At 39.7% G+C, this 16,546-nt stretch overlaps 2 protein-coding genes across 11 annotated transcripts in view; one reads left to right on the top strand and one right to left on the bottom strand.

The window, feature by feature from the left end:
• The window catches only part of birc6 (baculoviral IAP repeat containing 6), a 96,066-nt gene that overhangs the window by 63,710 nt on the left and 15,810 nt on the right, over window positions 1-16,546 (top strand). For all 10 annotated transcript variants that reach the window (XM_084393480.1, XM_084393482.1, XM_084393487.1 and 7 more), the window contains 2 exons: window positions 14,162-14,378; window positions 15,500-15,645. In XM_084393480.1, the coding sequence (XP_084249606.1) occupies window positions 14,162-14,378; window positions 15,500-15,645 (363 nt within the window). The remainder of the gene's footprint in view (window positions 1-14,161; window positions 14,379-15,499; window positions 15,646-16,546) is intronic.
• Window positions 1,981-4,182, bottom strand: LOC311280943 (uncharacterized protein). The gene is made up of 3 exons (XM_084393492.1): window positions 3,368-4,182; window positions 2,628-2,719; window positions 1,981-1,999 (listed from the first exon to the last, which is right to left on the bottom strand). Exons 1-3 carry the CDS (start codon window positions 3,590-3,592, stop codon window positions 1,996-1,998), a joined length of 321 nt encoding a protein of 106 aa, XP_084249618.1. The 5' UTR covers window positions 3,593-4,182; the 3' UTR covers window positions 1,981-1,995.

The following is a 16,546-nucleotide window of genomic DNA, read 5'->3' on the forward strand; positions in this document are numbered from 1 at the left end:
TCTTGTTTAATCTTAAAGTTTTAGTGGTCAGATTCAGACTCGATGCAGAGAAGAGAGCACGGAGATGATAGCAAATAAATAACGTCAGCGGCCATGGCACTGAACGAGCAATCGTTATTATAACGTTAGTTCAAAAGGGCAAACAGTCAAAGTTATTATGCGAGTTAACTCGAGTCAGAATGTATGTTACATGTGCAAGTTGCATTTGTCATCCGTCACCGTGACATCAAGTGGACTTTTGAAGCTGAAATAATGAGTGGATTAAGCTTGGACTTGGAATAACTAGAGGAATAACATGAATAACTTTCTTGTCGGAGGATTGTAATGCATGATCACAGCCAGTCAGGTAACGTTAACGTTAGCTGCTACAAGGAAGGGAGAGGAGACTACTACGCTTCCATGGCTCCTTAAATTAGGTAAGACAAAAAGTTGTATTTTTCGCAACAGGTTTATTGACTTGTAATAGCAGTTTAAGGTGGAATATATGACAATCGGGTCCAGTCGGGTCTGTGTCTTCCCGGCGGTTTCGGGTCCAGCTTTCAAATAATAGACGGGTCCAGGTCGGGTCCGGTTAGGCATTTCTCGGATCTGCACGGGTCCGGGTCCAGCTTTTGAAATAATAGACGGGTCCGGGTCGGTTCGGTTTAGCACATTACGGGTCTCTTTCGGGTTCGGGCACGAATTTTTGGACCCGTGAAGACCTCTACTCTGCGATCTCAGAAGGCTTAAAAACACCTCCATCACCACTGGGACAAACAGATGAAAGTAGAGGATTAATACCTAGTAACCATCTCTGCCTCAACCTCCTCCTCTCTCTGTTTTTCTCTCTGTAGCTTTTTCGCAACTGTTTGTTGTTTCACCTGCCTCTCCTTATGGTGCGCTGAGCTCTACTAACACTCAAAAATCCAAATGCATGACTCACACTCATAGACGTGCAAGGGCAGCATATACGTGATTGGTCAACTCGGGTCTTCTCGAAACAGGACCATTTAATATAGCTAAAACATTAAGCATTTTCCCCACACATGCATGTCATTGACAACATCCCGATTCATAGAATATCATTTTATTGATCAGATTCCCTATGGCACAGTACATCTAGTATGTAATCATGTATTGATACAAAAGTGTTTTCCTTTGCACTGAAACAACGTGTCTGACACCGCACTCAAATCAGAGAGAAAACACACACTCATATTTGTCTGTTTATCTTCCCTCAACCAGTCGGAGGATCTGTAGTGAAAAAGTGTCCATATGTCACCAAACAGCCTGTCCCCTTAAGGTCCAGCATTTTGAACCTGCAGATGGGTCTCGAAGTGTCTCATTCTTTCTTTTGTTCTTAATAGAAAAATATTTTATAATTCCAATGTTTCCATTTTATTGCAGAATTCTTTCTATTGGTGGATGAGTTCGGAGGGAGTTGTTCTGTTGCCCTATTACGTTCTTGTGTTTGACCAATAGGGTCTTTCTGCATACCTGTGTCCTTGTAATCGAAAGTAGGCAGTGCTCAATGTAATTCCCATAGCCAGGTAAACGAAAGGTCTCTTGGGCCATGACTGGTCTCGCAAGGGTACGAATCTGTCGTATCGAAGAATTGTTCTCTGTGTGTCCAGAGACCTGTGATAAGCTGATGTCCATTGCATTGATATATATCCGCCCGGGGTCAGAGGTCAAGAATAAGCGTCACTCTCCCCGTCCCGAGCAGCCCAGTGTCATCTTCCATGTTCTTCTCTTTGAGACGTCAACCCTGCTGTCATATCTCTGTTGGACCCCGCCTCTCGCCTCCACCTGCTTCCGACCCGCGTGGATCCTTCTCACAGAGTGGTGTAAATGTAAACAAACACTATGACGAAGAGGTTCAAGAAGGTGCCAATGATCCCCAGCAGGGCCAAGATAGACTCCTCTCGCTCCTCTTTTCCCTCTAGCGCCCGGACCTCCTCTATACTGACGGTGGTCGTTCCCATTCTGACCCCCCCACCTCTGTCTCCAGGGTGCTTATCTGTGGAGAAACAGGAGAGCAATGTGAGAAAAACAATCAACAAGACGTGGAAGCCTCTTTCCGTTCCTCCATGTGGCCCATCCGCACCTTACGTTCTCAGACGGCCACCAGAAGCACCCATCCAGAAGCCAGACCGAACGCCCAGTGGAGCGGCACAGAGGGTGAGATTTCTCTCTCCACTGATTGCCCAGCTGCGAGTGTGGCGTAATGAACACAAAAGAGGATGTCTCCCCCCACCTCTGTGATGGATTTCCCCCTCAGAAAATGATATTTCCCTGCGGAGCTGCTACAACAGGGCGACTCTCGGCAGCTGAGATGATTTACTGTACATTTAAACCGTCTCACTTGCTGTTTGCCTCTGCCACGCACACTAAACGATAGCTCTTTCTCATCCCGTCTTTTCTTAATGGTATAGCATGGTGCCACATTCATTGGAGCACACATAGAAGCGTATACGTCCAGGTTCTTACAACTAGGTACCAGAACATCCACCCCGATAAGCAGCTTGGGGCCAAACATACAGCTCGGCGAAGTGGACAATAAAGCAGTTGGACAGACTGATACAAACGGTGAAGAGAGAGCAAGACAATAAACATAGAAAGTGTAGGAAGAAAACAGAGAGTCTTACCCTATGGCGTGGGAGATCTGGGGGAAGATCCAGCATGCTGTGGGTTCACCACAGGAGAGGCATATCTGGGCTGACGGTAACATGAGGGCCAGCTGGCCAAACATCCGATGTCCCCGAGATAGTAAAGGAGAAAAGAGAAATTGAGAGGTGGAGAGAGAGAGAGAGAGAGGGGGGAGAGAGAGAGAGAAAGAAAGAAAGAAAGAAAGAGAGAGGGTAAAAGAGTAGGTCTACAACAGCATCTCCTTGAGCCGTGTGCGTTACGCAGACAACAATCTCAGTCCCCAACGTCCCTCCCCTTCGCTTTCTCTCTCTCTGTCTCTCTCTTCCTCTTTTTCCCTCTAGCTTTCTCTCGCTCTTTCTGTGTCAGTATTCCAGCCTCATTATGTATCACCAGACCTTCCTTTTGTTCCACGTTCATTCAGTTCTTTTATTTTTCTTCCCAGCGTTGTTTATTTTTTTTATTCTTAGCTTGAACGCCTTACACCTTTCATTCAAGGGGGGCTCGGAGAAATCCACTCCCTGCTCTCCTTTCCCCTCCCTCACCCATGCTCTCTCTCCTTTTACCAAAATATCCCTTAAAAAAATCACTCTCTTCCTCCTCTCCTTTCTCTCCCCTCCTTTCTCTCCCCTCCCTCTCAGTGTCACACGCTCCCGTTCTCTGCTGTCACTCTTGTCTATCTGACCCTTTTAGCATCTGAAAGTGAGGTGTCTCAGCATTTATAATAAACACCGGCCCCCACCTTCTCTCCTTTCCCTCCTCCGCGATTTCTTTCCCTTCTTCTTTTGCGCTCCTCTTTTTCTTTGGGTGTAGAAGCGCTACAGATGCGCGCAAATGCCTCCGGACGCTCATGAGATTGGTGACCTGCAGCTGCGAGCTCCCCACCCTGCCGTTCTCTGTCCGTAGCCGATGGCAGTCGTGTGGTTATAGGTCCCGTCTCGGAGTCTGAGAGCGCCGTGCATTGCATAACCAAGCAGAGTGACTGGTAACCGCGGAAACAGAGCGAACGAGGGAGATCGAGAGGGTGGGCGGCGAGAAGGCTCACACGTCAAATGTCTTTATTGCCAAGAACAATGTAAAGCTACAGAGAGATGAGGAGAAGAGAAGCATCCAAATGGAGAGAAGGTGTGGAATGGTGGCCATTTGGCATATTTGGGATTTGATAAATTACATATGTACATAAAACTGACATGAAGTGTCCTGGTCTTCTGATTATCGATAATCCCTGACTATTTTTCAGGCTTTTTTGATTATTTATCCTGTCCTCTTAAGAAAGAATACTAAGACCATAAAAGCCTGAGTGCATTAACATTTTCTTTTTTGTTTTATTGGCAATAATAGCAGAGACTAGGCAGGAAATGATGAGGAGATTAGGGATGAAAGGATTGGAAATTAGCTTGACTCAAACTTGCAATGGCTGCATGCAAGGCATGATGTTTCAGAACTTACCTGCTTACTCCAGGCTAACGCACACTTTTTTTTTTTAAGAGTAAAGACAGCCATTTCCTCAAACTTTTTTGATTGTAAACACACTTTTCCAAAAATTTTGTGGTATTTTCTAGTAAAAAAAAAAAAATGTTAATCCCTGAAACAAAATAAATTCACTTGAGAAGCAACACTTCACATGAAATTATCAATTGTTTTAAAGCATGCTTCTTCTTTTTTTATCTGTGTATTTTGTCTTGCTCAATTGGCCTTTATCAAAAGACTAAATAAAAAAACTCATTAAGAAGTCATTTTTGTGAGGAAGATTTACGGATATATTTCATTGGACAGTTTAGAAAATGATCACATTGACATTTGAAATGAAACGTATCCCTGAACTTTAGATCACGGGCCCCTCACAGTAAATAAATGTTATTTAAGTGGCCTTTAATGCTGACAGCTTTGAGGATGAAATGTGAAGAAATGGTTTTCTTGTAATCCTCGTCTACAGCAGCCCAACTCAAAACTCAAACGCAAGCTACCGTGAGCACAGTGTGTCCGAACACTGACTCACCCCCTACCCTTGAGGAGTATGATTCTTATTTCCTTACTCAACATCAGTGGAAATAAAGTACAACACAACCTCCCCCCCTCATCCTCCTTGCGTACGTCTGAACATTCCTTCCCCTATACGTTTTACGATTCTCCATCCTGTTCTTTGCCCTTATCTGGTCTCCTGTCCGTTGGTCTGTGTTAATAAACTATCAACCTCATTGTCCACATTAACATTTTAATAGAAGGGGAGAGAGTAGAAGATCTGTATACGCTCCGTCCCTGCCACATCCAGTCTGATAAAATCATATATCAGTGTTATGTGCTACATAAATAAGTTGGTTTACTTCTAGCAAGCCCTCGGACCTCAGCAAAGCCAGATCAATTATTAACTGTTTTAATCTGAAATGATCCTGACCTCTGCGCAGGCGTACAATCACAGGAGGTCAATAAAAGACTATACCTACAGGCACAACTGTACCAGTCTGAGAGGAAGTAGTTGACTGTTGCATTTGCAACCCAATTTACTTCTGTAATGTTTTTTTTTTTGTGAGTGAAAAGGCTATTCAAAGAGGGAAAAGATGTATATTGATTTTAGTCATTGGAAATTGTTTAGGTCTTAAAGTAGGTGTTACATAGCAAAAAGGAGCCAGGTGGTTGGAGGGGTTGCAAGTTTTTTGTAGTTTCTTTCCTTTTTTGGCGTTACATATTTTGAGTCATTCACTATTTTTTTTATAATAAGGTTTTCAATATACTGCTTGAACAAATGTTTTGCATTTTTTTTTTACTTTTTGTGGATTAGCTGTTTCTGCAGTGTTAAAGCAGTATATCTTTGTTTTACTGTAGTTCAATGTCAGTGTTTCATCCTGATGCTTCCTGAGGTACAGATGGCGTGAGTGTGTGTGCATTGACACATTCGTGGTTATAAAATCCTGTAGCCAAAAATGGTAGAATATGAACTTTATTTGCTTCAATCATCTTCACCATAATTGTTTGAGAGCGTGTCTCATGCCAGGACAACACCCCCCAACCCCTCTCTAGCTCTCTCTTTTGTTCTCTCTTTGTAGCTTTCGCTCTCTCTTTGATAATTAGTATAGGCACATTTCAGTCACCATAATGTGCAGAAATTATCGCACAGTCCAATTAAATGAAATTATCATGTGGGTGAATTCCCTCGGTCCCGAGCTCTCAGTGCGGTGCCAGAACATTTCAAACGGATCAAAATGATCCCGGCAGGTTAGAAGCCATGTAGAAAGAGGCAGGATATTTCTTTCAGTCTGCTTTAAGTGGAGTTCTTTGTCAATGAGCCATTGTTTATATTCATTTATTTGTTTGTAATTTTCTCTCTCTGGAGCTGTGGATCATATAATCATCAAGCTGACAGCCAGTGGTGGGCGATTATGGAGCGACCTCATTACTGTATGTGTGTGTGACCATAATATATTGAAAAGATTGTGCTGCCTTGAAGATCTGCTCATGTTCTAATATTGATGATCTATTAATATCTGGTTCTAATCACTTAAGATCAGACTGCCGCCTTTGACCTCTGATGCACTTCTGTAGCATAGAGGTTAACTCAATGTAAAAAATAATGACATTTTTGGATTAAGATTATTGTGATAAAAGGCCTTATTCATTAAAGTTAAGCAATACGAATCTGCGATCATTTGGAATCATTTATAAATTCCTTACATCTTTGTAGTCAATTGAGGTTTTTTTTTTTTTTTTTTATAATATATCTACAGATTTTTTTTTAACTTTTCTTCTTCCAGGGAACACAAAAGGAGTAATTCTGAATAATAAACGTAGTCACATTTTTCCGTGCAATTACAATTCATGTAGATTTGAGCTTTTATGCATCATAAACATTTTAATAATAATTTTAAAAAAAATTAGACTTGACAGCCCCAGTCCTTTTTTACTTTCATTAAATGGAAAAGAGTGGCCAGGAAATTATATATTATATTTATACACTATAATTGGTTATAAAAAACTAACAGTGTTAGTTAAATACATTTTTAAATTTCTAATTTTTAGTGGCAGTCATTAGGATACAGCCCGAGTCTTGGATCTTGAGTGTATTTATATGTAGCTTTTAAAACAGGAGTTGATGGTGTAATACGGACCTTGAGCAAGGTTCTGCAGAGACTCACAGAAATGGACAGTGGTGAATTGGGTCAGCTCTGACAAGCTTTTCAAACCTGCCGCAACATCCTGCAGGATGCACTCCTACTTCCCTCGATCAAACACCAAAAACGGAGAGAGTGAGTGATGGCTTGGAAACCTTTTAATGGATGTGTGTGCACTCATCCGATGCACATTCATGCCTTTACCTATTTTTTTTTTTTCTTCTCTAAATCTCCACCACGATCATCATTAGAGGACAAACTCTGAACAATGCACACAATTCATATCTGACAGTCAAAATCTGCAAGATACATTATTTTTCTCTTGCTGAGTTTTTTTTTTCCCCCAGTGTACTTTTTTTCTCATTAAGATGTTTGTAGTGAAGGGTTGTAATAGCATTCAGCCGGTTTCCTCTGCTGTGATCTATTAATATTAGGGGTGTGCAAAATGGATCGTAATTTTTGTTTTAACGATGTGCAATCTGACATTATCGAGTATGTCCCTCACTTTTAAAAAACACGCTTAGAGTGCATACACTAATTGATGTAGCCTTTCAGGACTAGCTTAGACTGTGCGTGAGCAATTAGACTGCATGCTCTCACTGCTTGATTTACTCTATTAAAATGCAGTAAAAATGTCCCTGTATGAGTATTTGTCTTTTAGGTCATATTTATATCATATGATAAAGTTATTAAATCACACAGAGAGTGCTAATTTCCCCCCAAATATCAGCACGATTGCAAATGTGCTATTAATTTTATACAGCAGTTTAATAAACCAAAAGTTCATATTAAGTGACACAATATGCCTGTTTTGCTCTATTTCGCTTAACAGCGTAGTTCCAAACAAAGCCACAGCAGAACTATTTTGCGTCTCTGAGCAACACACAGCGGGGTTTCGTCATTCGTTTCATTCATCGTCCATTTGAACGAATCGGTTGAATGAATGATTCAGTGACTCACTCAATAAAAGTCAAATGCTTTGTTCCTGAAATGATCAGCTGTTTGAGATCATCTGTTGAATTAATGACTCGATGATTCGCTCATTAACAGTGACTTGCCGCCACCTACTGGCAGTTTTAGTTTCATATTTAAAGTATCTTTTCAATTTTAAAATGGTTTCATACATCAACGTTGTATTTTTTAAAAATCAAAACAGTACATTTGTAACTGTAGGTTATTCATTTGTCATCTCTGAGCTGCATTAAACAGTCTGTGTAAATGCATCTAAATGCAGCTTCTTTGTTTCCTCTGCATTGCAAAGATGGATTTAGTTGATACTGATTTCATTTGATTGGTAACAGCCCTATAGTGTCTTATTCTAATTGGATTTATTGATTAAATGTAATGATTTGACATAATAAATTAAGCATAGGCTACATTTAAATAGTCAGCTGTCCAAGGTACCAGCACAGTAACACACTCAGAAAAATATCGTCTGATTATCGTTAGACAAAATCCCAGTTTTTTGTTGCTGATATCGCACACCCCTAATTAATATATCTAATGCTGCTCTTTTAAACAGGTGCCCTTTATAAAGTCATATTCTCCTCTCTCCAAAGCTCTTTGACAGCATGTGTGTTCCCACACAAAATGGCAAATGTCAGTCAGAGGGCTTGTCAAAATTAATTATGCCCTCCTGCGTGGAGAAAGATAGATACCCCTTTTTACCTAGATTGGTGCACGGGAGCTAAATTGGATAAAGAAATGAGTGGAGGAGTGAAAAGAAGGATGGGAGGACAGAAATGGCATGGTCATTAAAATGAAGCAGTCACAGAAAGTAACTGGACCTCAAGATTATTTTTGCTTTGTTGGCCTTCAGTCGACTTTGCTTTGTGGACTGTTGGATGCTGGTCTTCAAACTGTTTTTTTATTGGTTTATGCTGGTGATTTAAGCACAGTTTCTTACCTTGGGTCAACATCGGAAATATTCTACCATTTAAAAAGTTATGGTCAGTAGGATTTCTTTCTTTTTTCTTCTTTTTTTTTAAAGAAATCAATACATTTATTCAGTTAAAAAAAATTATATTTCAAATTAAATTATTCTTGTGAACTTTCTATTCATCACTGAGTCCTGAAAGAATGGATCATGGTTTCCAGAACAAAATTAACTGACAACTATTTTCAACATTGATGATAATAAAAAATGTTTCTTGAGTGGCAAATCAGCATATTAGGTTGAGTCCTGAAGGATCATGGGACCATGAAGATTTTTTTTTTTTTTTGCCAGTCACATTTTTTATTTTGGCACTTACATCAGTTGCTCAGTTCGCTGTCCAAAATCCTGCCCTCATGAGTAGACAGACACAGTGTCTTTAGAGCACTTGATAAACTGATTCCTCTTCAGATGAGAGAAATGCTCTGAATGATTTAGTGGCTTTAAATGATGCAGAAAGGGAATAATGCACTTTGTTATCCTTCCGTTAGCTGAGGGTTTTATAGCAGCTTTGCAGAGGAGGAAAATTACAGCCCTGTGGTCGTCACCATTAGCTCCATCAAACATCCTTGTGTATAAACAGCCTGTGCTGGCACAGAGTTTCCTCAGATACAAGACTGTTTTCCTGAAAATTACTGCTTTTGTGCAGCGCAGATACCTCCTGTAAGCAACTCGTACATAAACGTCTGGAAGGGTGCCACTTTCTCATGAGGGTGTCGATGTTAATGCCTACAATCAGATTGTCAGGGCACCAAAGTGTCTGCTGGCTGACTCCACGTGTTTAAAGTAACTCTGAGAGTCACCTGTCACCTGTTATCTCTCGGGTCAGCTGGATTAAATCCAGAGACAGCGCGGCATTTTGAATCTGGACTCATTCTGATGATGCTGTTGGATTTGGTGTGGTACTGGGACAAGGAGTGAAGGTTTCTTTAATAGACTATTGTACTCAACCTTAAAAGTATTCATTTAGTAATGTTCACTACTGTTTAAAATTTGGGGTCAGTAAGAATTATTTTTATATTTTTTTACGTTATTGAAAGTCTCTTCACCAAGGCTGTTTATCTAATCCTTCAGAAATCATTCTAATACGCTGATTTGGTGCTTAATAAAATTTCTTATCGATGTTGAAAACCGTGATTTTAATGAAAGATGAATGTATTTGATGAATAGAAAGTTTAAAAACTTGAAAAAGACTTATTTTCTAACATTATAAATGCCTTTACTGTCACTTTTGATCAATTTAATGTGTCCGACTTGCTGCATAATTCTTTAAACCTAATATTGGTTATCAGCCATTTTTTAATTCATCAATATTGAACAATTTTGGATATTTAATTGTTCATGCTAATTTCCTTTAGTTTACATTTAAATGACCTTTTCCATCATCTAACGCTCACTTAAATTTAATCTTTAATCATTTTAATAATAATTGAAACACTAATAATTAAATAACAGTATTAAATGTAATCTTTGGCAGATGTCATAATAAATTATTTTCAATTTTTTCATTCTCATAAAATATTAAAATTGACAAAGTCAGTTGTAGCATTTACTTGTAGTGTTTTATTTTTACTTGCTTAGATAGTAAGATGGCAAATAGTACAGAATCAGCTTTTTATTGGTTATCAGCAACAATCAGTTGATCAGTTTCAGGCAGAAGTTTAATATTGCAGCATCTCTATTCTAGATGCTTGTGCTTTTTAAACCGTCTTTCAGTCTCTGCTCTTTTATTTTCCTCATGTCTTTGGCACATGGATCAGGAGCTGTTCTCTTCAGTGTGTTGAGTCAGTGGTCGGGTGGTGCCATCAGTCCATGTCTTGCGTCTCAGTGTTGTCTGTGTCAGAGAGATGCAGAAGTGTGAAAGGGAGATGCAGTAGCGCTCATCTTGTTTTATTCCTCGTTCTGTTGCATTATTGATGGAGTGCTTCTCTGAGCTCTTGCTGCATGTGTCTTTCTTTCCAGCCGGCCCTCATGTGAAGGATTCTCTCTTGCTTGCTCTCTCACACACACACTCCAGACAGAGGGAGGACTCTTGTGCCCTGAATGATTTGGGAAGCATGATTTTTGTGTCAATCATTAGACTCCAGGCCCAGTTCCGCTCTGTAAAGCGGCATTTATAATCAGACTCCTGTCAACCTGATTTACTTCAACAAAAGTGTGCTAGTGTTACTTCAAACAAAAAAAACATTCACACACACACATATATTTATATATATATATATATATATATATATATATATATATATATAGTGTATATATATCACAGTGGAGTCCTATTATAAGAGGTTATTTTTGTCTCACTCTTTACCTGCATGTCATGAACAGTTAAGCGTTTCTGCACGTTGTAAATAACCAGATTCAATTTTAACTTACCCACTTCTGCACTGCTGCTGGTGTGTCTTGTCCGGCCTGTCCTCGAGATCTTTGTTGTCATGGTGACAAACAGTTTCCACCACATGCTCTGAGAACTGTCACACACACTGCATACCCCTAACACGTTTCTTCATGGTTCCGGTGTGTGTGTATGGGGCCTCGTAAAGGGGCTGTATTATACTGCCCTACAGAAAAGACATTTGTTACAAAAGAAATAATGCTGTTCATTTGAACATTCTGTTCATCAAAGAATCCTGGGGGGGAAAAAACTTGGTTTCCACAAAAATATTTAGCAGCACAACTATTTTCAACATTGATAATAATAAGAAATGTTTCTTGAGCAGCAAATCAGTATATAAGAATAATTTCTGAAGGATCATGTGACACTGAAGACTGGAGTAATGCTTAAAATTCAGCTTTTCCATCAGAGGCATATATTACATATTAATTTAAATATTATTTAAATTGTAATAATATTTCACAATATTACTGTTTTCACTGTATTCCAATATATATCTGATCAGATAAATACAGCCTTGCTGAGTATGATCTCTCTCTCTCTCACTCACTCACTCACTCACTGAGCTTCTGTTTGAGGCTAACATCTTTTATAGACAGTGAGACGTTGGGGGGAGAGGTCATTCACAAAGGTCATAAGGTACAAAATGAAGAATCGATTAAAGCTCGGTGGATCAGTTTGAGTCCAGATGACCTGTGACCTTCCTGGAGTCTCTTCCTGGTGAAGAGGGAATGGATGGATGATATTGAAGTGTTCTTAGAGCTGCTGTGAGGAGTTTGACGTGAGACTATAGTATTATCTATAATAAAATAATCTCTTTTCTCCGCCTTTTCCTTTTTCTGTTTTCTTTCTTGTCCTCCTGTCTCGTCGTCTTTCTACTTTTTCCTCCCTTTGTTTTCTCCTTTCCTCCACTTGCCTCTCATCTTCGGTTTTCTCCTCTCCTCCCCTTTTTATCTTTCCTCTCATCATTTTTCCTGCTTTCTCTTTTCCTCTAATCTCCTCTCCACCTTTCTGAGCTCCATCGTCTTCCTCTTCTCCTGGTCTCTTCTCCTCATCTCTTTTGTACTTGTCTTTTAAGCTTTCTAATTTTTTTCTTGATTTCCCCTTTCCTTTTTTGCCTCTTGTCTCATCTTCTACTTTTCGTCTCTTTCTTTCTTGTGTTCTCTCATCTTATTTCCTCTTTTCTTCTTGCCTCCTCTTAACTCTTTTTGGTCTCCTCTTCTGATTTTTGTTCTCCTCTCTAGCATTCTCATCTTTTTGCCTTTTTCTGGTCTTCTCCTCTACTATTTCCTTTCTTGTCCCCCCTTTTTATTTCTCCTTTCTGGTCACCTTTCCACTTGTCATTACTTATCTCCTCTACTGCTTTCTTCTTCCTTTTCATCTCTTCTACTTTGCTCTGATGTAATCTACTTTCTCTTTGCCTCCATTCTGTTCGCCCCTCCTACTTTCTGGTCCCTTCATGTCTCCTTGCCTGTTCTCTATTCTCTTCTCCTTCTGATGTGCCTGCTGTCTTCCCCTTCTGCATCCCACTGTCCTGTCGTGTCCTCCCTCCTCTCTTCCTCTATCATCTCCACTCTTCTCTGTGCACGGCAATGGAGGGAAGGGGAGCTGACGTATGTGTCCTCTCAGCTCTCACTAACATTGTTTATCATCCACCCAATCCAGCATGGAGCTGAATGTCTGATGAGGTAGAGAGAGGGGCAGAGAGGAGGATTGGTGTGCAGTAAATCAGTTAGTCTGTAAATGAGATGAGAGTGAAGGAGAAACAGTCTGAGCTGAGGAGAGCATGAGGAGAATCTGGAACATAGACTGACATTGAGATAATACAACACGCACACTAAACGCTCTCTAATCTATGTTGTCCTCGTAGTGAGCGCACACTCAAATAAAACCCTTTGAAATAGCTCCTTCGGGTGTTTAAAATTCCTTTCTTCTTAAAGTGCCCCGTTATATTTGAATATTCCCTTTCATGCAGCGTGTAATATAGCTGTTTGTGAATGTAAACGTTCTGCAAAGTTGTAAAGTCGAAAGTGCATGATAAAAAGTTATTGTCTCCCAAAAGAAAGAATCGACTCTGAACCGCCAATACGAGTCGTTTTTTTATTCGAATCTTAGTACTTTACGGTTCTACGTCACTAGAAGATACATTTGCATAATGTCCACCTATGTTGTATGTTGTCCGCCCTCGAACAACTTGACCAGCCCACAACACGTCATTTTACTGACGACTGATTCGCAAATCTCGGGAGAATCTCGCAAATCTTGTTCAACGCGAGATTCATAAAGCGCTTGCTCTTTGTTTAAGAATCATTGAAAAATGTGGTGATGTGCCTATATTATGAGAAAATGAAAGTGTTTTTTGGCCTTTGACGCATGTAAACTTGTTGTAGGAGACCTCCAAAACAAAATTAGTAACCTTTAAAATAGCATAATAGGGGCACTTTAAAAACACACACTAGTCACACAAACATGCACTTCCTTACATTCAACTGCACACTGATAATATGAGCCCGATTATAGTGTTTAGCTTGAAGATCCTCAGTAATCTTTCTCTGTCTCGTTCCCTCTCATCCTTTATTCTCTCACTGTCCTCGTTCTGGCTTTAAGACTCCGCCGTGCCACAAAAGGATTATCGTGCCTTCTCCAAGCAGGAAATACATGCACAAACAGCCCTTGTGCCTCAAACGGGTCCTTATAGCATCTCAGCATGCTCAATAGAAGATTGCTTGTGTTTTATGCTCGTAAAAATGGAACATAAAATATATTTTGTGAATATATTTACTGACAGAATCTTTTTATTTTTGAGGAAACTATCCTTTTAAGCAGGTGCAACACAAGTGTTGTTCTTTGTATATTTATAAAATGCATGGAAGACGACGTTAATATAGCATTTCCTTGTCCTGAATGATTTAGAGGCTATGATGCTCCTAAAAACTTCTACATTAAAAACATCAACCTTGAGAGGCTGAATATGTGTGTATGGGTGGATCGGCCCTTGTTTCCCTCTGTCCTTCTGTCTTTTAAGAGATGTAATCGACTTTGTCTTTTATAAGTGTCCTGCCCTAATACGTAATGTCTCTCTCTCTCTCTCACTGTCTCCTGCAGTTTTGGACATGGCGCGTCACGTACCCCTGTATCGTGCTCTGTTGGAGCTGCTAAGAGCCATCTCCACCTGCACCAGCCTGGTTCCTCTGCTCCTGCCGCTATCAGGAGACGCTGCCGAAGAAGAGGAGGATGAAGAACGCACCGAGTGTCAGACCTCTGTCGGCATGTTACTGGCCAAGATGAAGACCTGCGTAGACACCTACACCAACCGCCTCAGGTGCGCTCTTCCTCTCTCTTAGACAGACAGACACACACACACACACACACACACACACTGGTCAGTCAAACTAAGGGACAGAGGACGGGCTGAGTGACTGCTGATGGATGGATGTTCACCCTGTGACACTCACTGTCTCTGACCTGCATGCAAAAACCTGACTTATATCCACAAGATGTAACCTGATGCTATAGCCACAAGTCAAAACCTTTGTTTCATCAAAAGAATAACACACAGTAACGGCTAGATCAGTCAGTGTTCCTCTGTTGCCCGTGAAAAGCCTCCAATCTCCAGTGACCTTCACACTGACCTGAGCTTCTGCTGTTCCAAACCTGTCCATTTCATATAGTGTGTATGCAAAATAGTGTAGATTAGAATTGTTTTTCCCACTGTTTTCACTCGACCCAACAACACATACACATTATGAATTTGATTTTTAGAAATGTATTGTCAAGGAATAATATTTATATTTTAACATTACATTTAGTTTGTTTTTTGTTTTGTTTTTGTTTTACAAAAACGGTTTTAGGGTTTTAATTTAAAACTTAAAACAAATTTTTAAAAGGATTTTATTTTTAGAATTTTTAGATGTTTTTTTAAATGCATATAAAAATAAAGTAATACGTGCACCCTTGAATGACAGCGCCATCTTAATTACTCTCCTCTGCGTCACTTACTGACAAAGGACATTTATGATTTCATGTCCTCTTTCTCCTTTGTCTCTCTCTCTCTTTCATGTTCTGTCCTCCTGCTTAATGAAAGATGCATGTTGTGAGGGTGTGTGCTTAGCTGCAAGACAGCTGGATGTTGTTTTTAATGGTTTACTTTGGGACAAGTCACGATCTGCTGCCCATTTGATGCATTCAGTGTCTATAGCACCTCTCACGAGCAACGCGTGTTTGTTTCAGGGTTGGGGACATGAGAGGTTGAGAAGCTCTTGAGGACATGCCGTTGTTCTTTTCTCTGCCATTTTTGTGGTCCACTCAACCCAACACTGAATGTGCAATGAAACATTTCACATGTTCACATGCACACAAGCACAAATATAGACCCCTAATTAACAAGTTATAGCGTCTACAGAAACTGAAATGTGACCCATGATGATTCTTTGTCCACCTTAGGTCAAAGAAAGACAAAAGTAAAGGGGTAATGAAGGCTGAGACATCTGACCCAGAGCCAGAAGGCCTGACGCTGCTAGTTCCCGACATCCAGAAGACTGCAGAGATCGTCTATGCTGCCACAACCAACCTACGACAGGCCAACCACGGTGAGAACAATCTACTATTTCCCAAATGCTTCCGTTAGGTGCTATTTATTAAATAATCATGGAATGGTTACATTTTTAATAACTTTGATTGAAATGCTTAACAGATGGGTATTTAATGAATTTCCAGTTTAGAAACATTGACTAATTTTTCACTTATATTATTTTCTCCATTTTAGACACTACAATAAGTCATCAATACACAATTGGAATAATGGAAATTTAGTGACCAATAAAATGTTAAAGGGTTAGTTCACCCAAAAATGAAAATTCTGTCAGTAATTACTCACCCTCATGTTGTTCCAACCCCGTAAGACCTTCGTTCATCTTCGGAACACAAATTAAGATATTTTTGATGAAATCTGAGAGCTGTCTCACTCCTTCATAGGCTACTAGGTAATTGCATTTACCAGCCTAGAAAAGCTCTTAGGGGTTTGGAACGACATGAGGGTGAGTAATTAATGACAGAATTTTCATTTTTGGGTGAACTAACCCTTTAAACGAATCAAAACCATTGTATATTTTAGCTTCTTAAACAAAGTTGCTCTTTGTCTAGATTCCAGCTCCTTGCTCATTCTCAACCAACTTCATGAAGAGCGTCCTGGGGTGGTTTTGCACTCATTTAGTCCAACTCATTAAAATAAAATGCATACGTACAATTTTAAAAAGTTTAAATGGGGTCAGTAAGATTTTTTTTTTTTTTTTTTTAAGAGATTAATACTTTTATTCAGCAAGGATGCATCAATAGTGACAAAGACTTACATTGTTACCAAAAAAAAACAAAGCCTTTTATCAAACAATCCTGAAAAAATATAATCTTTTTTTTTTTTTTTTTTTTTGCAAAAATATAAAGCAGAACAACTGTTCTCAGCATTACGGTTTCACCAAATCAGCATATTTAAAT

The sequence above is a fragment of the Rutilus rutilus genome (assembly GCF_951802725.1).
Source record: "Rutilus rutilus genome assembly, chromosome: 21".
In the NCBI taxonomy this organism is placed as follows: Eukaryota; Metazoa; Chordata; class Actinopteri; order Cypriniformes; family Leuciscidae; genus Rutilus; species Rutilus rutilus.